At 41.0% G+C, this 21,730-nt stretch overlaps 1 protein-coding gene across 1 annotated transcript in view; it reads left to right on the plus strand.

The window, feature by feature from the left end:
- Window positions 1-7,114: 7,114 nt before the first annotated feature.
- SYTL5 (synaptotagmin like 5) overlaps window positions 7,115-21,730 on the plus strand; it is a gene marked incomplete at both ends in the record, with an annotated part of 289,171 nt that continues 274,555 nt past the window's right edge. Inside the window, 1 exon segment of the mRNA XM_079765810.1 lies at window positions 7,115-7,233. Within this exon segment, the coding sequence (XP_079621936.1) occupies window positions 7,115-7,233 (119 nt within the window).

The raw sequence follows: 21,730 nt of genomic DNA on the forward strand, positions 1-21,730 counted from the left end.
CAATTCAGTCCATCTGATTTAGTGAGTCATTTAGGATTGCTGTTTCTTTGCTATTTTTTTGTTTAGAGGATTTATCCAGTGGTGTCAGTGGGGTATTAAAGACCCCTACTATGACTATATTGCTATCACTCTCTCCCTTGATATCTTCCAGAAGTTGTTTTATTTATTTGGGTTCTCCTGTATTGGGTGCATATATGTTTACCAGAGTTATATCTTCTTGTTGAAATGCTCCCTTTAGTATTATGTAGTGGCCTTCCTTATCTCTTGTGATGTCCTTTACTTTGAGGTTTATTTTGTCAGATATAATTATCGCAACCCCAGCATTTTTCTCATTTCCGTTTGCTTAAAAATTTTTTTCCAATCCCTTCACTTGAAATCTGTGTGAATCCTTTTTTCTGAGGTGGGTCTCTTGCAGATAGCAAATATATGGTCATGTTTTCATATCCATTCAGCTCCCCTATGTCTTTTTATTGTAGCATTTAATCCATTTATGGTTACTGTTATTATTGATAAGTACTTGTTTGTTGTCATTTTTACTCTTAATATTTGTGTCTCTTCTTGCCTTTCTGTTTCTTTTTTTACAGCAGTCCCTTTAGCATCTTGCATTGTTTCCTTGGTAGTAATAAATTCTCTTAGCTCTTTTTTTTTGTCTGTGAAGCTCCTGATTCCTCCTTCAGTTTTTAAAGATAGCCTTGCTGGGTATAGTATTCTTGGATTCAGTCCCTTGCTTTGCATCACTTTGTATATTTCATTCCATTCCCTTCTGGCCTGGTGTGTTTCTGTTGAGAAATCCATTGATATTCTAATAAGAGGTCCCTTGTAGGTAACTTTATGTCTCTTTCTGTTAGCCTTTAAGATTCTTACTTTGTCGTTGGTGTTTCCCAATTTAATTATGATGTGTCTTGGTGTCGGTCCTTTGGGGTTCATCTTGTTTGGGACTCTATATGCTTCTTGGACTTGCCTAGTTTTTTTCTTGCCAATATCAGGGAAGTTTTCTGTCATTATTTCTTCAAACAGGTTTGCTATTCCTTGCTTCTCTTCTTCTCCTTCTGGTACGCCTATTATGTGAATGTTGTTTCATTTTGTATTGTCAAAAGCTCCCTTAGGCTCTCCTCTTGCTTTTTAAATCTTCTTTCCAGTTGCTGCTGTGTTTGTGTGTTTTTCCTACCTTGTCTTCTAATTCACTGATGTGGTTTTCAGCCTCTTCTGGTCTACTATTTAAGCCTTCCGTTGTGTTCTTTATTGCAGCTGTTTCGTTCTTCATCTCCTCTTGGTTCCTTTTCATGTTGGTGACATTCTCATTCAGATCCTTATACTTATCATTGAGTTGTGTGTATTTGTCATCCAGCCGTTTGAGAATCCTTATAACCATTACTCTGAATTCTTACTCTGATATGTTGTTAGCCTCAATTTCATTTAACTCCCTTTCTGGTGATTCCTCTTTTTCTTTCCTTTGGGGCTTGCTTTTTTGTCTTCCCATGTTTTGCTGTAATGTTTCTATTGTAGATCCAATTGCTTTGCCACCCAGGTTCTTTTGGGGATGGTGCTACTGTTGTGATCTCTTAGGTCTCCTGGGCTTAGTATTCTAACATGGCTCCCTACTTGTGCTATTTGGGTTCTCTTGATGTAGGTCTGTGAGCTGGAAAGGTGCTACTGTGGTGTCTGGAAGTCAGCAGCCATGGAGCGGGTGTCCCAATTTTTGCTGTCTTGTGCCCTTGGTTGAAATTGCACATGCCCAGCAGGGACTCACAGTGGCACCCAGGAAACAACTGTTGGGACATGCTCAGGAGGCCTGTGCTCTGGAAAGGCATGACTGTGGTGTCCAGAGTTCTGTAGTTGTGGGTTGGGCAGACTCAGGTTTTGCTGCTGCTTCCATGGTTGAATACATGCGCCCTCAATGGCAGCTCACAGGGGCACCCATGATGTGATTGCCAGCAGGGTGTACCTACGCACTCTGAAGGGCCCTGTCGCTGAAGCCAAGTGATTGTGGTATCTGTGGGCAGGTATCCCAGAAGATGGAATTCAGCATTTCTACAGCCCAGCAGTACGTCCCTGTTTATTTAAGTTCGCACCCAGCAGGGGCTCACAGTGGTTCCCAAGGGCTGCCTGTGGAGTGGTGAGCTTGGGAGGCCTGCATGCTGGAAAAGCTTACAACTGTAGTGTCTAGAGTTCTGCAACTGTGGGGTAGGAAGACTCATTTTTTGCTGCTGCACCTGTGGTGGATAGGCGCGTGCTCCCAGTGGTGTCTCACAGGGGCACTTGTGGTGTGTTTGCCAGCACAGCACACTGAAGCACTCTGAAGGGCCCTGGCACTGAAGCTGGGTAGTTGTGGCATCTGTGGGCAGGTATCCAGGATGAGTGAATTCAGAATTTCTACTGCTAGAGGGATTGCATCCCTGTTTATCCAAGATCGCACCCAGCGGGGGCTCACAGCAGCTCCTAAGAGTGCCCTGTGGATAGATGGTATCATGGTGCCTACTCATTGGAAATGCACGACTGTGGTGTTGTGTTTGCCGGTGCACTGACGCACTCTGAGGGGCCCTGGTGCAGAAGTTGCACAGCTGGGGTGTCTGTGGGCAGTTATTCAGGAAGAGGGAATTCAGAATTTCTACTGCGGGGCAGCATGCCCTTGTCTGTACAAAATCACACCCAGTGGGGGCTCACAGTGTCTCCCAAGAGCTGCCTATGGAGTGGTGTGCCTTGGATGCCTGTGTGCTGGAAATGCGTGAATGTGGTGTCCTGAGGTCTGCTGCTTGGGAGGGGGCACATTGCACTTCCTGCTGTGGAAACAGTGCACCTTTGGAGGTGGAGGTCCCAGGGTCCGCGGGTGTGCATGTGGGGCAGAAGGATTTTGGCTGGAGTGGCTGCTGGGTCGCGGGCAGTGTCCAAAGTCTGTCTGGGTAGTGGTGCTAATGAGTTCCTAGAAGAGGCCACTCTCTCCTTTAAGATGGTGTGGGCTCCGTTCCCGAGCACCACATTCTAGGGAGTGCCTGCAGCAGTGGTAGTCTATCCCTGTCCAAGAGAGCCTGGTCTGCCAGCCCCTGCTGCTCCTGCCAGATTTAACTTTCACTCACTCACACACACACCACACCCATCCACACACTCTCCTTTCATCTCCGCACTCACTCACTCACTCACTCACTTCCTCTCCCTCAACTCCGTCCTGCCAGCTGCCATCTTTTTCTCCCTTCTTCCTATTATTTTTTAGAAACAATACCACTGTAAAATATTTTTAACAATCATCTACTCTACTCCCATGACATGTGCCACACATAGTTATTACCCATGTGAGAAGAAACTGCTCTATTCAAAATCAATGCCTGCAGTTCATAGCATCTAGTCTTGTGTCTTTCAACTTGGAGTTCATAGTGAAAGGACTTTTTTTTTTTCCTCTCCCCACGACATCTTTCTTTCTTTGGAAATTCTTGCCTTTTGGTCAACATGTGGATCCTTACCTGTTGATCTATTTGAAGGCCAATCGCAAGAGAATTTTGCATATGTTGTTTTAGCTTATATTCCAAATATCCTGAAGAACCCTCTAAGTGTGCTGAAAATTGATCTAACTTTTGTGTTGTCACACAGTAACAGGCAAACAGGAAACTAATTTTCTTCTTCTTTTTTTTTTTTACTAATTCTTTATTGTTGAAAGTATTACATATGCCCCCCTTTAACCTCCCAAGGACCCCCTCCAGCCCGCCCCCATCCCCTGCCCCTAGCCCTCACCACCCCATTGTCTGTGTCCATGGGCCATGCAGATATGCATACTAATTTTATTCTTATTAATTTCATCCTAAGAGCATTTCCAGAAATGTGCCATTTTGAATGCTGCATTTCAGATATCCATTAATGAGATATATTCAGATATACCCTTTCCTTTAATTAAAATAGAAACCCCTATTATTCTTAAGTGTATATTATTCAAATCATGCTCTTTTACAAAACTATCTCTGTGTGATGCTGTGAGAATTTTTTTATTATCACGTTTTTTGCGATGTTCAGCAGTTAGTGACCTGTTCAAACCTATCTGTGCTGAAAAGCAGCAGAATGATATGAAAACCATCTTGCCATCTTTTAAAAAAATTTAGTTCAGTTTGTCAAGGCTACTGGCTAGATAGAGAAAAAGCCACATCTACAATGTTTAAGGACAGATATCTATTTAAGTGTAAGTATTAAAGAATAAGGTAAAAATGAATTTCTTCTTCTTATATGACTATTGTTTAATGGGCACATTTAACCAAAATAATGAGAATGTACTCTAGATAAAATGTACTCATGATTATTTTTACTTTTTTATTAAAGTGTGTAGTGGGTAAGGGATTCTCCAGGATGTTTTTAATTAACTACTTGAAAAGAGACATTAAAAATGGTACATACTTGGTGAACTCATTACAAGCCAGAGCTGATCCTCTGAAAGCTCAGAAATTTGATTTGGTTGTAATACACAGAACAAATAAGACATATGCTCAAACCAAAACAAACACCAGGACATACAATCCCTGAAGGAAGAACTTTATGGGTGGTCAACTTATAATCAGAAGTTTCCAGGAGGAAGTGAAACTCAAGCAAGAGGAAATAATTTCATAGTTTGAATGAAAATTTGCCAGACTGAGACCCCATCACCCAACATGGAACATGTGTTACAGGGAATAAACTGGTTATCTGCATTTTGAGATCTGAGTGCTTCTCCTCTGGTCAGAGTCTGGATGGGCATCATCAGCATCTAGCTCTTTGCACATCCTTTATCTATATTCAGGCTCACTGTCTCCTCTTCTCCATCCCATATTTCTCCAGGAGGTCTTATTATCATTAATTAGAGTCCATCTTACCAAATCATAATCATAGTCTAGTTCTGCCTCATGGAGGAAGCACCAAGTTTTGACTACTTCTGATCTCCTTAGACACTCATTTACAGATCAGCTCTAACAATTCTGGTACAGATAAGCAAAAAATCACTTAAAAAGCTAATTTTGTTCATTAAAGTCACACAGGGTAATTTGTTTCTCTTATATCCTTGCTTTATTTCCTATCTTCTCTGTCACCTTCATTTGCTACTCCATGGTGTTACAGGTGTTATTCTCCTCACAGGGAAGACATTTCGATTTTTAGAGGGAAGACTTATATTTATAGCTCAAGCTAAGGATGACAGTAAGCTTCAGGTCAAGCATTTTTTGTGGCTCCCAATCTCCTGAATAATTTCTAAATATGATTCCATAGAATAGTCAGGACATTCTAAATCTGACATTTCAAATACAAAATATGTCTTAAGTGAACCTAGGTGTAATGATAATATATACATTTACTGAATTACCAAGTGATTTTCCCATTTCAGCATGAAATTGGATGAGATACACATGAGTGGGAAAAAAAACCACCGTGTTCATTATCTGAGGAGGATACAGTTGACAGTGATGCAAAAACTCAAATCTTGTATTGTTCTGAAGAGCCCATTGTGCTCTTCACCTTGTTGCTTCCTATTCATATTAATCTATGGGCTCTTGATCCCTTCTGCCTCTAGGACTTTGGAGGTGTAAAAAAAGATTGGATTAAATCTAGAATGTCTGTCCTGACCAGGCATTTTTCTCAGAGAGGATTAGCTTGTGGTCTATAGGAAGCAGTTCAGTACTGAGTCATTTTAGTTCTGGTGTGGTGTACAATGAATAGAACAAACAAACAGGAGCTTTGGAAAATTAGTGAGGCTCTGGAAAAGATTCTATCCTTCCAGATATCCTGAGATTTCGAGTTCAGTCTAAGCAGTAATTGAGTAAGTATCTAGCTATGCTTGGGAACCTGGCTAGAACCAAGCAAACCAAGTGTAACTTGCATATACGTATATTGTAGTTCATAGACCTGGGACAAAGCTGATGGATAATGTCATGGAATGATGCCAAATCACAAAATCTGGTAGATCACCCTAATATTCATCATTCCTAAGGGGATGTACAGAGAGAATCCAGGTACCAAGGCAATGAAAGAATGTGTTCAAGAGTTAGAACAAGGGTCAGTCCTTGACAAGCTTCTGATGTTAACAAGGGGCTAGTTTTAGAACAACTGTTTTACAGTATTCACATAACTAGAATAATTCACAAATAACCATGTACATCATGAGATATAAACACCCATCTTAAGAATGAAACATTACCCAATACAGTTGAATTTCCTGGGTTCTCCTCTCTGCATCTCTCTGAGTTTCTTGTATTTATAATATAAATATATGTATTCTTAAATTAATGTTGTGGCAAGTTATTCCCTTCACCTATATGCTATTATTCTGTGTGACTGTTTCTGTAACTTGACTTTTTCATTCAATATTATGTTTGTGAGATGTTTTCATGTTGATATATGTAGCACTGTTTAGTATTTGTTAGAAGTACTGTCTTTGCTATGGTCTCAGTTGTAGGGAGGAAAAGAAAAGGAGGAAGCCACTTAAGGGGCTTGTACAGACTGCACACTTGGTGTCCCCAAGTGGTGACCCAATTTACCCATAAGTCAGCTGCAAATGTGGTAACAGGATCTGGCTAATAAAGAATTCTAATTATAATGAAAGAAACTGAATTTGCATGAAGAACTTGAAATCAACTTAATATTATAATATTTCATTGTAATAAACACATAATATGGACATAATAAATGCATGTTTCCTGATTAAAAATAATTTTTAGCTTAAGTATATTACTGTTTCAAAAAGTAGACACTTATGGGAAAATTGTTATGGGAAAAATGACCTAATTAATTTTTCTCTCCTTTGTTTTCTCTACCTTTTCTTCCCCAGTGGATATGATTCCTGCCCTGTAGTTGTCTGAAGGATCAATGTTGAGCACCATTAGTGACTCTCATCTTCCATCTGACTGTACACCACAGCAAAGTCTTTGGATATGTTTTTCAGTTAAAACAGTAATGACTTTTTTGGAATATATTCCCAGTGGAGCCTATTTTCTATGTATCCTGGAAGAATACCTAGCTAACATTGGCAATTCTTCAAATACTTTTTTTAAAAAATCACTCTATATCAAATAACTGAGTGACTCTGGGTTGTTGAACAGGACCTTAAGATTTGGGGATATCAATTCACCTGGAAGATTCAACCACTGCTATTCAGAGTTGCTGCTGAAATACCATGTCTAAGAACTCAGAGTTCATCAATCTCTCATTTTTATTAGATCATGAGAAGGAAATGATATTAGGAGTTTTAAAGAGAGATGAATATTTGAAAAAAGTGGAGGAAAAGAGAATAAGGTAATATTCTTTTATCTTTGCTGCTCTCCTTCACTGCTTTCTGTTTGTTTCAAGCAATTTAGATCAGAAATGGGATAACTGCAACCACATTGAAGGCAAATGTTGTTCAGTGATTTCATGGGTTCCAAGCCATAGCCCAAATATTTTTGGTACTTTATTATTTAGCTGGATGGAAGAATGGAGTTGAGCTAATATAGTGTTGATGAGAATGCCCATTTGGTAATAATGTCATAACTTGTAGCTAAGTTGGGGGACTGCCCAAGTTTTAGTGCTAGCTCTGGGATATATTAGTTGCATGACCTCTATTAAGTTACTCAACTTCTCCATGCCTTGGTTTCCTCATCAATTAAACAAAGATAATAATAATAGTATATACCTCATAGGGTTGTTGCAAAAGTTAAGGAAGATAATATATGTGCAGCAGCTGGTATCTAAGTGTAAAATAAATATTAGCTATTATTTATTTACTAGAGGCCTGGTGCACGAAATTCGTGCACGGGGTGTGTGTGTGTGTGTGGGGGGGGAGTGTCCCTCAACCCAGCCTGCATCCTCTCCAATCTGGGACACCTTGAGGAATGTCCGACTGCCCGTTTAGGCCCGATCCCAACGGGCAGTCAGACATCCCTCTCACAATTCAGGACTGCTGGCTCCCAACTGCTCGCCTGCCTGCCTTCCTGATTGCCCCTAATCGCTTCTGCCTGCCAGCCTGATCACCCCGTAACCACTCCCCTTCCAGCCTGTTTGCCCCTAACTGCCCTTCTCTGCAGGCCTGGTCACCCCTAACTGACCTCCCCTGCAGGCCTGGTCACCTCCAACTGTTCTCCCCTGCAGGCCTGGGTCCCCCCAACTGCCCTTCCCTGCAGGCCCGGTCACCCCCAACTTCCCTCCTCTGCCGGCCTGGTCACCCCTAACTGCCCTCCCCTGCAGGCTTGATCGCCCCCAACTGCCCTCTGTTGCAGGCCTGGTCCCTCCCAACTGCCCTCCCCTGCTGGTCTGATCACCCACAACTGCCCTCCCTTGCAGGCCTGGTCCCTCCCAACTGGCCTCCCCTGATGGCCATCTTGTGGTGACCATCTTGTGTCTATATGGGGGCAGGATCTTTGAACACATGGGGCAGCCATCTTGTGTGTTAGAGTGATGGTCAATTTGCATATTACTCTTTTATTACATAGGATAGAGGCCTGGTGCATGGGTGGGGGCTGGCTGGTTTGCCCTGAAGGGTGTCCCAGATCAGGGTGGGGGTTCTTTTGGAGTGTGGGGCAACCTAAGTGAGGGGCCTATGGTGGTTTGCAGGCTGGCCATGCCTCCCGGCGACCCACGCGAAGGCCCTGGTATCTGGGTTTCATTTATCTTCTACAATTGAAACTTTGTTGCCTGGAGCAGATCCAAGCCTTCTGCTTGTTCTGTGGCGGCAGCCATTTCTGTTGGGGTTTATTTACCTTCTATAATTGAAACTTTGTAGCCTTAAGCTGAGGCCAAGGCAGGCCAGGGCAGATGGAAAGCTTGGCTTTCTCCATCACCGGGGGCAACCCTAGCCTCCTACTCTCTCCAGCTCCATGGATGCCGCCATTTTTGTGGAAATTTATTTATCTTCTATCATTGAAACTCTGTAGCATTGAGTAGAGGCCTGGGCTGGCAAGGGCAGGCGGAAAGCTTGGCTTCCTACATTGCCGGGGAAACCCAAGCCTCTGGCCTGCTCTCTGTGGCCGCAGCCATCTTGGTTGGGTTTATTTGCATATTTGCTCCTGATTGGTTGTGGGCGTGGCCAGTGGGCATGGCTTGTGGGTGTAGCAGGGGTACGGTCAATTTGCATACTACTCTTTTATTAGATAGGATAATGCTTTTCTCAGATCAGTCTTACTGGGACTTTGTCTCCACTATAGCTTGGAGAAGAAGCAGGGGATCTGGGGAGTGAAAAGTACCCATTCTACCCCAGGAACACCTAAATTTTTTCAAATATGTCTCTGTGAGAAAAGTTGAGTAATATTGGCACAGTTGAGTTTCATATCAGTTGTAGGCATGTTTGATATTTGGCTAAATCCCCATATATGATCTCTCTTATGTTTCAGCCAGCATTCATTCTGATTGATTGCATCATCTGTTCTGAATGGTCATATTGTCATTCTGATTGGCTGCTTCATCCACTGCAATTAGTTGCTACCCGTACTGTCTTGTTTGTTAAATATATTTAGCTATTACTTATCACCCCTGAATACAGGAGCAGATATAAACAGTTTCCTCCTCGGTTACTGCTTACTGTGCAACATGTAGATGTTGTGTCTTGTATGTTTCCCAAAACTGCAATCAGAAACTTTGTTTATTTTACTTGAAGAAAATACTTATAGTAATATTATCTTAACATGCTCCAGGAACAATCAATGCACTTAAAGCAACTAGGATCCTTAGAATTGGAAATACATGAAAATATTCTTGATGCTTATTTCATATTACAATATACAGAAGAGCTCTCCAGGGTAAAGTTATTGATTTTCTGGCTCATTAAATTTTTTTGAGGAATTGAGTGTTTTTTTCTACACTAAACTCTGTTAAATGTGTTGTCTCATTTTGTTCTGAGCTACCAAGATATGATTCAAGCCCAGATGATTCTGGTTCTGTCACTCTTAACAGCTATGTATTGAGAAGCCATGCCAAATTTGGCAGCATGCTGTTTAGAGTACATGCTGTTGAGCAAATATGCAATCCATACTTACTGATTGAAATCTTATTTGTATCGTGAAATCTTCGTGTCACCTTGGACAAGTTACTTCCATAGATAAATCTAGTTTCCTCATTTGACAAACAGAAATTGTAACATTAGCTACCTCATAAGGTTGTTGTAAGGATTAAATAAGGTGATATTATCAAGAACATAGAGCAATACTGACATACAGTAAGCACTCAATAATTCCTGGCTATAATCATTATTCCTATTGTTGGTTTGTTTGGCTCTTGATTTACTAGTTCTAGTGACCACTATCAGTGCTCCATTCAGATCCTCTAGGGTCCCTTAGATCTATGCTTTCATCCCTCAGTTTCTACCTGCTTTACTTCTAAGGGTTGGCACCTACTGTTTTCTTTAGAGGATGACCTTTGGGTGGTTGGAGTTGCCCATAGGATTAGAGAACCGCAAGTGACAGATAAACTTGAGTTTTTGTCCCTACTGGGCAGCCCCAAATCAATGGCTGACAGATATTGTAACCATTTGCCTCTACCTTGAGGCAAGACAGACCCCACAATGCAACTTCTGCTTCTGAGCTCCCCATGGGAACTTGCTGAGGCTGGACTTCACCTTGGCTTAGGCCCTCCCCCTTCCCTCTCCTACCTCACCTACTCCCTTACAGGTTCCTCCAGAGAGCACTCCTTAAATAATTTGCACAACAAATTCACATTTCAGAATAAGCTTCTGGAAAACTCAACTAGAGGATTTGCTAGAGCATACAGGGAACTTAGTCATTTTCCTTGCTATCATCCAAAGTTATCAACATAAGGAAATTATGGTGTAACAGATTTTATTGCACCAGTAAACTTTGTGTTAGTTATTACAATTGTTTTCACTGTGATACAGAGGTGTAGGTTGATATTTGGTGGGACTCTAGAGGAAAAAGTAATCAGTTATGAATAAGATCTATATAGAAGAAATGGTTTCACAGGAGAGGTTACATATGAGCTTAGCCATGAGATTTCAAAAGGATTTTGATCTAGAAAATATATGTCAACTATATTTCATCTGTTTACAATGAATCACAAAATTGCCTTCAGATTCCGCTAATAAGTTTCAGAAGGAAATGGGAGCCAAAGGGGAAAAATGCAATATGATCATCACAAAGAAAAAACTGATCTGGAAAGTTAGTAAACTGGAGTTTGGGAAGCAGTGGATTTTGTGTTTGTGTATTTATTTGCTTAAGTAGGCTGTCCTTATGGATTAAGAAAATAGAACACTGGAAGAATGTAAAAATTGTATTGAATCAACATTTTAGAGGCCTCTCACGCAATTGTGCTCCACAGTCCACATAGCCACTAAAATGTGGCATTCATAAGGTAGAACTGGTCTCTGGGTGTTCTTAAAAGTGCTCTGTACCAAAAAGCACATCAGAAACCTGATTATTACCTCCAGGCATGAACTGTAGTTTGAGGAGAAATAACTGGTTATTATCAGAGCATTCTAGATTCATCTCAGAGGCTCAAATATATTTATTTTTCTATTTAAGTCCAAGCAGGAAGGAGTGATACAAGGCATATATACATAGGTTTCGAGTATTAGAGAGTAAGAGTATTTTAAATGTTCTCTGTGAAGAACAAATCAATTAGGTTTATTGATGCTTTAATGCAATGAAGAAAGAAGGAGGAACTGATGCAAAGAAAATTGAACTACCAACAGGGACTGCAAATGCAAAAAAAATATCTTTCATTTGAAAGCATAATATTAAAATATCTGTTGATCCTTTTGTATTTTAGATTTTTCTAACTGTGGAAGAACTCAGCCTAACATAAAAATTACATGGCTCATAGAATCTATTTCCCCCTCCCTAAATCTCATTAACAAATTTTTACTCTACTTGATCTTCCACACCTAAAAATAAATACTGCTTGCTAAATGTCTACTTTTTGGTATTGACTTATGTAAGAAATCTTCAAATTAAAATACTACTAAGTACCTATTTATTTTTGCAGTTCATTTGTTGGCTTTATTCTCACTAAGACATCATTTCCATTTGACCACAATGCCTATGTTTAAAACATGTCTGGACATAGGTTCTTTTTTGCACCTATTCTTGGACTTGTCTCAGTAGTAAACTCTATTTATTGACTTATAGCATACATTTCTCTTTTCTTTTTCCCTACCCAACTCTCACTTTTGTTCAGCTCTGGCATTCGCTTTTAAAAAAATCATTCCTTGAATGGGATTCCTCTGGCAACTATTATGGGTCTGGAGGTGGACATGAGACCAAAGATGACCCATTCAAGAGGGTTCTCTTCCCCAGTGGACATGTCCAATAACACATGTTATACAAGTTGCTGTTGGGTGTTAATGCCAGCATCCAGATATACTAGTATGGGCCACATTTCTGGACTACTTCATTTTTAATTACATTTATTGGGTGACATTGGTCAATAAGATTATATAGGTTTCAAGTGTACATGTATGAGACACATAATTTGTATACTGGATTGTGTGCCCAACACCCAAAGTAAAAATCATCTTCTATTATATATATTTGACCCCCTTTACCCTTCTCTCTGGTAAGAACCCTTCCCTCTGGTAACCATCATACTGCTGTCTGTGTCTATGAGTTTTTGTTTGTTTTTCTTTTATTGATTGATTGATTGATTGATTGATTGATTGATTAAGGTATCACATAATTATCCTCGTCCCCCCATTCCCATCCCACACCCCTCCCCACACATGCCCCCACCCCCCTGTTGTCCTTAACCGCTGATTAGGCTCATATGCCTGCACACAAGTCCTTTGGTTGATCTCCCACTTTACCCCCACCCTTCCCTACCCTCCCACCGAGGCCAGACAGTCTGATCCATGCCTCCTTGTTTCTGGGTCTGTTCTTGTTCATCAGTCTATGTTGTTCATTATTTCCCCTAGTTGAGTGAGATCATGCGCTATTAGAAATACACTTATAAGAACCGAAAATGAGACAAGCAATAATGGTTATGGTGACAGGCAAATGAATCAGTGTGTAGGGAGTTTCTTTCTGGGCCAACAGTTCTTTTGAGACCCAATTTCAATGTCCAACAGTTCCTTATGTGTACATGTCAGCACTGACATTTCAGTTCTGGATGGTGGACAAATGGTGGTAATGCAGGTCCGACTCTGTCCGGTTTGGTCCTGGGCAATCTGCAGTGATGCACAGCTGCTAACTGCTAGTATGGGAAGACCACATAAGCGTCTTCCGTCTCTGGACTGCTTCTCTTCTGTCTTCATGGCTGGAGTAGTCCTGTCGATTCCTCTCTTGCTGGAATCCACATGGTCTCGGAGTTGTTTTCTGAAAATATACAAACATATTTTCTACCAAAAGTTAATAAAGGAATATTTTCTATAAATTTGACTGGGGATCCTTTTTCAATTTTTGCCCAAATGATTTTCCTCTGGCTTGTTTTGTCACCTTGTGTGTTTTTCATGGGTGTCTTGCTTTTAGCATTACAATTAATTTTCTAAGATATTAATTTTCTAGATGTAATTTACTTACAGGATATTTTTCCTTACATGATATTCCTCTACTATCCCCTCCTCTTTTGATTTAAATGTTAGGAGGCTTTTTAAAATTTTATAATGTAGTCTTGATGGTTTTTAAATTTTAATTTTTTTGCACCATAATATTACTGTTTTAGGTTCATTATATGGTGCACACTTTTATCATGAGATGAAGTACCAATAAAAATTTTAGTTGACACTTTAGGAACACCTTTTTGTCCAGTACAATTAATTTTTCTAGAGTATTCGCTTGTTTCAACTAGCCAATTTAAATTTGCCTGAAAACTTGACTACTGTTTTACTGTCAAATATATTACTCTAACAATAATCTTGTTTTACCCTGTAAATATTGGTGGAAGGGATTATTTGCCTTCTTGAGTTGGTCCTGAGCATTCCTGGTGGTAGGCTGGATTTAGATATCCTAAACCCTCTTCCCCACACCATGGGTACAAGACAACTCAAACAATTCTTGTTGGAGTGAGAGGGCAGCTGCTGTCAGCCAAGTCTCTGTCGGTCACCTGGGTCCTGATATGTGCTGGGCATGGGAAGCACGAAGCAGCCAAGGAGCAGAAGACCTCCCTCAGAAGGGGCTAGGATTCAGGCCCCTGCAATGTTGGGGGGGTGAGGGTCTGTGCCCCACCTCTGTTGATCCCCAAATTCTCTCCTGATGGCCCCTATGCGACTGTGCCTGTCTTAGGTTGTTCCTTCCTTGAGGAATCTTACCCGTCTCTGGCTAACCAGCCATCCTCCGGGGCCAAGCAGGGTGACGTGAGGTTCAGTTTTGTCTCCTTGGTAGCCTATGCCCCCGTGGCCTCCATGCCCAGCACCTGCCTTGGGATCCCCTCGCCTGCTGGCGGGGCCCCAGCACTGATCACATATCTTTTGGAACCCGGGTTTCTTCTCCAGGGAGGGCTCAGTTCACCCCACTGAGTGAGAGACAGATCCATGGCACCAGTCATCACGAGACTTCAACCTCGACATGAACAGAGAGCTCATGCAACAGCTATGAGCAATTGAATTGTGAGAAGAGGGTCTCTCTTGGCCTAAAGGGTAAGAGGGACCAATATAGAATGATCAGCTGCCCTCCCAGGAGGCCCTCTACACATGAAAATCCTTACATGTCCTTTTTAAATTGCTGCCAGACATTCAAAGAATTAGTTTGTACATTTGCTTGGGATAATTGTATATTATACTGTAGTAATTCTAAAGTATCAAGAGATGTGTTAAGTTTGTCTCCAAGCACCAAACAGATGATTTTTTTTTATATCCCCAAGGGTGCGAGGAACTATTATAAGTACTGGGGGTGATCCAAATCTGAGAATAAATTTTAATGATAGTGTAGAATAATATCATGTAAGGATATTCTTTGTTCTAGTCCATGGCAATTCCCTTTCAAACTGGCTGTCCATTTCTTTTTATGTAGACAAGGTCTTAGTTACATTTTCTGCACCTCTACCGGGGGCACGTAGTGATAGTAGTGACACCCTTTCTTTGGTGTCCACACAAGCCAGAAACCTCTCTTTAATTGTACACAAAAAGGGGCATTGTTTTGATTTCGTGTCATACAAAAGGGAAGCTGGGTGGAGATCCCTGTGTATTTATACTTTCTTGCCCCACCCATGGACCTCCTAGATGTCCAGGGTGTTTGGTATTATTGGTAACTACATTAGTCATGGGATCAGCCCACGTAAGGGGTCTTACCCATGAAGGGTCAGGAGCATAAGATCAAAATACTTACCCTCTTGTCCCAGGTAAAATTACCATACATCTGATGATTGCTAGTGTGGCTAGAAAGGCGTTCTCAGGCATTCTTGGGTTTCTGGTTACCTCACAATTTCTTCACTGAGGTTTGACGTTCTGATTGATGTTTCTCTGTTTCTGTATCTATTTTTCTCCCCATCAGTTTATGTTGTTCATTATATTCCACAAATGAGTGAGATCATGTGATATTTATCTTTCTCTGCCTGGCTTATTTCACTAAGCATAATGTTCTCCATCTCCATCCATATTGTTGCAAATGGTAAGAGTTTCTTCTTTTTTACCGCAGCATAGTATTCCATTGTGTAGATGTACCACAGTTTTTTAATCCACTCATCTGCTGATGGGCACTTAGGCTGTTTCCAAATCTTAGCTATGGTGAATTGTGCTGCTATGAACATTGGGGTGCATATATCCTTTCTGATTGATGTTTCCAGTTTCTTGGGATATATTCCTAGAAGTGGGATCACTGGGTCAAATGGGAGTTCTATTTTTAGTTTTTTAAGGAAACTCCATACTGTTCTCCACAGTGGCTGCACCAGTCTGCATTCCCACCAGAAGTGCACGAGGGTTCCTTTTTCTCCACATCCTCTCCAGCACTTGTCATTTGTTGACTTGTTGATAATGGCCATTCTGACAGGTGTGAGATGGTACCGCATTGTTGTTTTGATTTGCATCTCTCTAATGATTAGTGATTTAGAGCAGGGTTTCATATGTCTCTTGGCCTTCCTTCTGTCTTCTTTCGAAAAGTGTCTTCTTAGATCAGTTGCCTATTTTTTGATTGGGTTGTTTATCTTCTTTTTGTTAAGCTGCATGAGTTCCCTGTAAATGTTGGAGATTAAACCCTTATCGTTGATATCATTGGCAAATATGTTCTCCCATGTAGTGGGCTTTCTTGTTGTTTTATTGATGGTTTCCTTTGCTGTGCAAAAACATTTTATTTTGATGTAGTCCCATTTGTTTATTTTCTCTTTAGCTTCCATTGCCCTAGGAGCAGTATCAGCGAAGAAGTTCTTTTGGCATATGTCAGAGATTTTTCTGCCTGTAGATTTCTCTAGTATTTTTATGGTTTCCTGTCTTATGTTTAAGTCCTTGATCCATTTTGAGTTTATTTTTGTGTATGGTGTAAGTTGGTGGTCTAGTTTCATTTTTTTGCATGTATCTGTCCAATTTTCCCAACACCATCTGTTGAAGAGACTGTCTTGACTCCATTGTATGTTCATGCCTCCTTTGTCAAATATTAATTGAGCATAGTGATTTGGATCGATTTCTGGGTTCTCTATTCTATTCCATTGATCTATATGTCTGTTCTTGTGCCAATACCAGGCAGTTTTGAGAACAGTGGCTTTGTAATACAGCTTGAAATCTGGTATGGAGATCCCACCTACTTTGTTCTTCTTTCTCAGGATTGCTGTGGCTATTCGGGGTCTTTTTTTATTCCAGATGAATTTTTGGAAAGTTTGTTCTAGGTCTGTGAAGTATGCCGTTGGTATTTTAATGGGAAGTGCATTGAAATTATAGATTGCTTTGGGTAGTATGGACATTTTGATGATGTTTATTCTACCAATCCATGAACATGGTATGTTCTTTCATCTGTTTATGTCTTCCTCTATCTCTTTTTTCAGTGTTGTGTAGTTTTCCGCGTATAGGTCTTTTACCTCCTTAGTTAAGTTTATTCCTAGGTATCTTAATTTTTTTGGTGAGATGGTAAATGGGATTGCTTTTTTAGTCTCTCTTTCTGTAAGTTCATTATTGGTGTATAGAAATGCCATAGATTTCTTAGCATTTATTTTGTATCCTACTACTCTGCCGAATTCATTTATTAAGTCTAGTAATTTTTTTATGGAGTCTTTAGGGTTTTCTATGTACAGTATCATGTCATCTGCAAATAAGGACAGTTTTACTTCTTCTTCTCCAATTTGGATGCCTTTTATTTCTTCTTCTTGTCTGATTGCAATGGCTAGTATTTTCAACACTATGTTGCACAGGAGTGGTGAGAGTGGGCATCCCTGTCTTGTTCCTGTTCTTAGGGGAAATGGTTTTAGTTTTTGCCCATTGAGTATGATGTTGGCTGTGGGTTTGTCATATATGGCCTTTATTATGTTGAGGTATGATCCTTCTATTCCCAGCTTGCTGAGAGTTTTTATCAAGAAAGGGTATTGGATTTTGTCATATGCTTTTTCTGCATCAATTGATATGACTATATGGTTTTTACCTCTCAATTTGTTTATGTGATGTATCACGTTTATTGATTTGCGAATATTGTACCATCCTTGCATCCCAGGGATAAATCCTACTTGGTCGTGGTGTATGATCTTTCTGATGTATTGCTGGATTCGATTTGCTAGAATTTTGTTGATGATTTTGGCATCTATGTTCATGAGGGATATTGGCCTGTAATTCTCCTTCATTGTGTTATCTTTACCTGGTTTTGGTATTAGGGTGATGCTGGCTTCATAGAAGGAGCTTGGAAGTGTTCCTTCTTCTTGAATTTTCTGGAATAGTCTGAGGAGGATAGGTTTTAGCTCTTCCTTGAATGTTTTATAAAACTCCCCTGTGAAGCCTTCTGGCCCCGGGCTTTTGTTTGCTGGAAGCTTTTTGATAACTGCTTCAATTTCTTCCATAGTTATCAGCCGATTGAGATTTTTAGTCTCTTCCTGAGTAAGTTTTGGAAGGTTGTGTTTTCCTAGGAATGTGTCCATTTCCTCCAGGTTGTCTAGTTTGTTGGAGTAGAGTTGTTCATAGTATTTTTTGACAATCGTTTGTATTTCTGTGGGTTCTGTTGTTATTTCACCTCTTTCATTTCTGATTTTGTTTATTTGGGTCCTCTCTCTTTGTTTCTTGGTGAGCCTGGCTAGAGGTTCATCAATCTTGTTTATCCTTTCAAAGAACCAGCTCTTGGTTTTGTTGATCTTGTGTATTGTTTTTTTGGTCTCTATGTCATTCATTTCTGCTCTGATCTTTATTATTTCCTTTCTTCTGCTCACTGTGGGCTTTTCTTGTTGCTCCCTTTCTAATTCTTTGAGTTGTTGAGATAGATGATCTATTACAATTTTTTCTTGTTTTTTGAGGTAGGCCTGTAGAGCTATACATTTGCCTCTCAGGACTGCTTTCATTGTGTCCCATAGGATTTGCAATGTTGTGTTTTTATTGTCATTAGTCTCCAGGATGTTTTTAATTTCTTCTTTGATCTCATTGATAACCCAATCATTGTTTAGTAGCATGCTATTCAGTTTCCAAGTTTTTGAATTTTTTGGAATGTTTTTATTGTAGTTTATTTCTAATATTATGCCATTGTGGTCTGAGAAAATGCTTGATATGATATCAATCTTTTTGAATTTGGGGAGACTTTGCTTGTTACCCAATATGTGGTCTATTTTTGAGAATGTCCCATGTTTACTTGAGAAGAACATATATTCCATGGCTTTGGGGTGAAATACTCTGAAGATGTCAATTAGGTCCATCTGATCTAGTGTGTCATTTAGAATTGCTGTTTCTTTGCTGATTTTTTGTCCAGAGGTTTTATCCATTGATGTCAGTGGTGTATTAAAGTCTCCTACTATGATTGTATTGATGTCAATCTCTCCCTTGATATATTCCAGCAGATTTTTTATGTATTTGGGCGCTCCTGCATTGGGTGCATATATGTTTACCAGAGTTATATCTTCTTGCTGGATTGTTCCCTTTAGTATTATGTAGTGGCCTTCCTTATCTCTTATTAAAGCCTTTACTTTAAGGTCTATTTTATCTGATATAAGTATCGCAACCCCAGCTTTTTTCTCATTTCCATTTGCCTGAAAAATGTTTTTCCATCCCTTCACTCTCAGTCTGTGTGAGTTTTGCTCTAAGGTGGGTCTCTTGTAGACAGCAAATATATGGGTCATGTTTTCTTATCCATTCAGCTACCCAATGTCTTTTGATTGGTGCATTTAATCCATTTACCTTTATTGTTATTATTGATAAGTACCTGTTTGTTGACATATTTTTTATTTGTGTTTGCTTTTCTTCTTGCCTTTCTCTTTCTTCTTTTTACAGCAGCCCCTTTAGCATTTCTTGCATTGCTGGTTTGGTAGTGATGAACTCTCTTAGCCCTTATTTGTCTGTGAAGCTTCTGATTCCACCTTCAATTTTGAATGATAGCCTTGCTGGGTATAGTATTCTTGGATTCAGTCCCTTGTTTTACATCACTTTGTATATTTCATTCCATTCCCTTCTGGCCTGGTGTGTTTCTGTTGAGAAATCAGTTGATATTCTGATAGGAGATCCCTTGTAGGTAACTTTCTGTTTCTCTCCTGCAGCCTTTAAGATTCTTGTTTTGTCGTTGGTGTTCGTCAATTTAATTATGATGTGTCTTGTTGTCGGTCTTTTGGGGTTCAACTTGTTTGGGTTTGTGTGCTTCTTGGACTTGGATAGTTTTTTTCTTGCCAATATCAGGGAAGTTTTCTGTCTTTAATTCTTCAAACAGGTTTTCTATTCCTTGCTTCTCTTCCTCTCCTTCTTTTTTCTCTATTATTCGAAGGTTGTTTCGTTTTGTGTTGTCCCGAAGCTCCCTTAGGCTCTCCTCTTGCTTTTTAAGTCTTCTTTCCAGTTGCTGCTGTGTTTGTGTGTTTTTTCCTACCTTGTCTTCTAATTCACTGATGCGGTCCTCAGCCTCTTCTACTCTACTCTTTAAGCCTTCCATTGTGTTCTTTATTGCAGCTATGTCGTCCTTATCTCCTCTTGGTTTCTTTTCATGTTGGTGACATTTTCATTCAGCTCCTTATAGCTCTCATTGAGTTGTGTGTAGTTGTCATCCATCCGTTTAAACATCCTTATAACGAATACTCTGAATTCTTTCTCTGTTAAGCTGCTAGCCTCAAGTTCATTTAAATCCCTTTCTGGTGATTCTTCCTGTTCCTTCCTTTCAGAATTTCCTTTCTGTCTCCCCATGTTTTCCTGTAATGTTTTAATTGTAGTTTCAATTGCTTTGCTACCCAGGATCTTTTGGTGATGGTGCTACTGGTATAATCTCTCAGTTCTCCTGGGCTTGGTAATCTAGTGTAGCTCTCTACTTGAGCTACTTGGCTTCTCTTGATGTAGGCCTGAAAGCTTGAGAGGCACAACTGTGGTGTCTAAAAGTCAGCAGCTATGGAGTGGAGTGTCCCAGTTTTTGCTGTCTTGCACCCTTAGTTGAAATCGCACGTGTCCAGTGGGAACTCACAGTGGCACCCAGGAACCGTCTGTTGGGAGAGCTCCCAGTGGCTCCCCCTAGCACCCTGTGTGTAGATGGGCTCAGGGTGCCTGCCTGTTGTAACTTCCCTTCTGTGGAGGTGTGTTTGCAGGCGCACAGCTCTGACTCTCTTTGAGGGACTCTGGCACTGAAGTTAAACAGCTAGGGTGTATGTGGGAAGTTATTCAGGAGAAAGGAGTTCAGAGTTTCTGCTGTGGGGCAGCGCGTCCTTGGCTATACAGAATCACACCCAGCAGGGGCTCAAAGCTGCTCCCCAGAGAACCCTGTGGATATATGGGCTCGGGGCGCCTTCCCTTGCTGTGGCTGTGAGTTTGCCAGCTCTGGAGTGTGCGTGAACTGGTGGCGCACCCGCCGGCGCACACCTCTGACGCAATTTGAGAGACTCTGGCACTGAAGTTAAACAGCTAGGGTGTATGTGGGAAGTTATTCAGGAGAAAGGAGTTCAAAGTTTCTGCTGTGGGGCAGTGCGCCCTTGGCTGTACAGAATCACACCCAGCAGGGGCTCAAAGCCACTCCCCAGAGAACCTTGTGGATATATGGGCTCAGGGTACCTTCCCTCGCTGTGGCCATGAGTTTGCCAGCCCTTGATTGTGCGCGAACTGGTGGCGCGCCCGCCGGCGCAAAGCTCTGAAGCCCCCTGGCACTGAAGTTGCACCGCAGGGGTGTTCCTGGGCAGTTATTTAGGAAGAGGCAGTTCGGAGGTTCTACTGTAGGGTCGCGCACCCTTGACTGTGCAGAATCACCCCCTCAGGGGCTCTCAGTGCTTCCCAAGCACTGCCTGGGTAGTGGAGTGCCCGGGTGCCTATGGGCTGGGGTTGTGGTGAGTCCCAGGCTCCGGCGCTGGGTAGGGGGAGGCTGCACTTACTGCTTTCAGAGGCGCACTTTTGGAGGTGGAGGTCTCAGGGTTTGCGCATCTGCAGTGGGGTGGCAGGTCTTCTACCAGAGTGGCTGTAGTGGTGGTAAGGCTAGGATTCTAGTCTCTAGCAGTTCTGCTCTTCTGTTTGTTTTTCTTGTTTGTTTATTTGTTCCTATCAATTTTACATCCCAAAGACCTAAATATAAGATCCGAAACAATAAATTACTTATGTTTTATATGTACCAAACTTGTGGACCTTGGTTGGAGAGAATATTTTATGCATTTGAGCCCACAGGCAAGCGAAGTAAAGGCAAAAATAAATGAATGGGACTATATTAAACTAAAAAATTCTGCACAGCAAAAGAAACCACCAACAAAACAAAAAGGCAACCCAACTAGCATGGCTCAGTGGTTGAACGTCAACTTATGAACCAGGAGGTCATGATTC

This window comes from Cnephaeus nilssonii (assembly GCF_951640355.1).
Source record: "Cnephaeus nilssonii genome assembly, chromosome: X".
Classification (NCBI taxonomy): Eukaryota; Metazoa; Chordata; class Mammalia; order Chiroptera; family Vespertilionidae; genus Cnephaeus; species Cnephaeus nilssonii.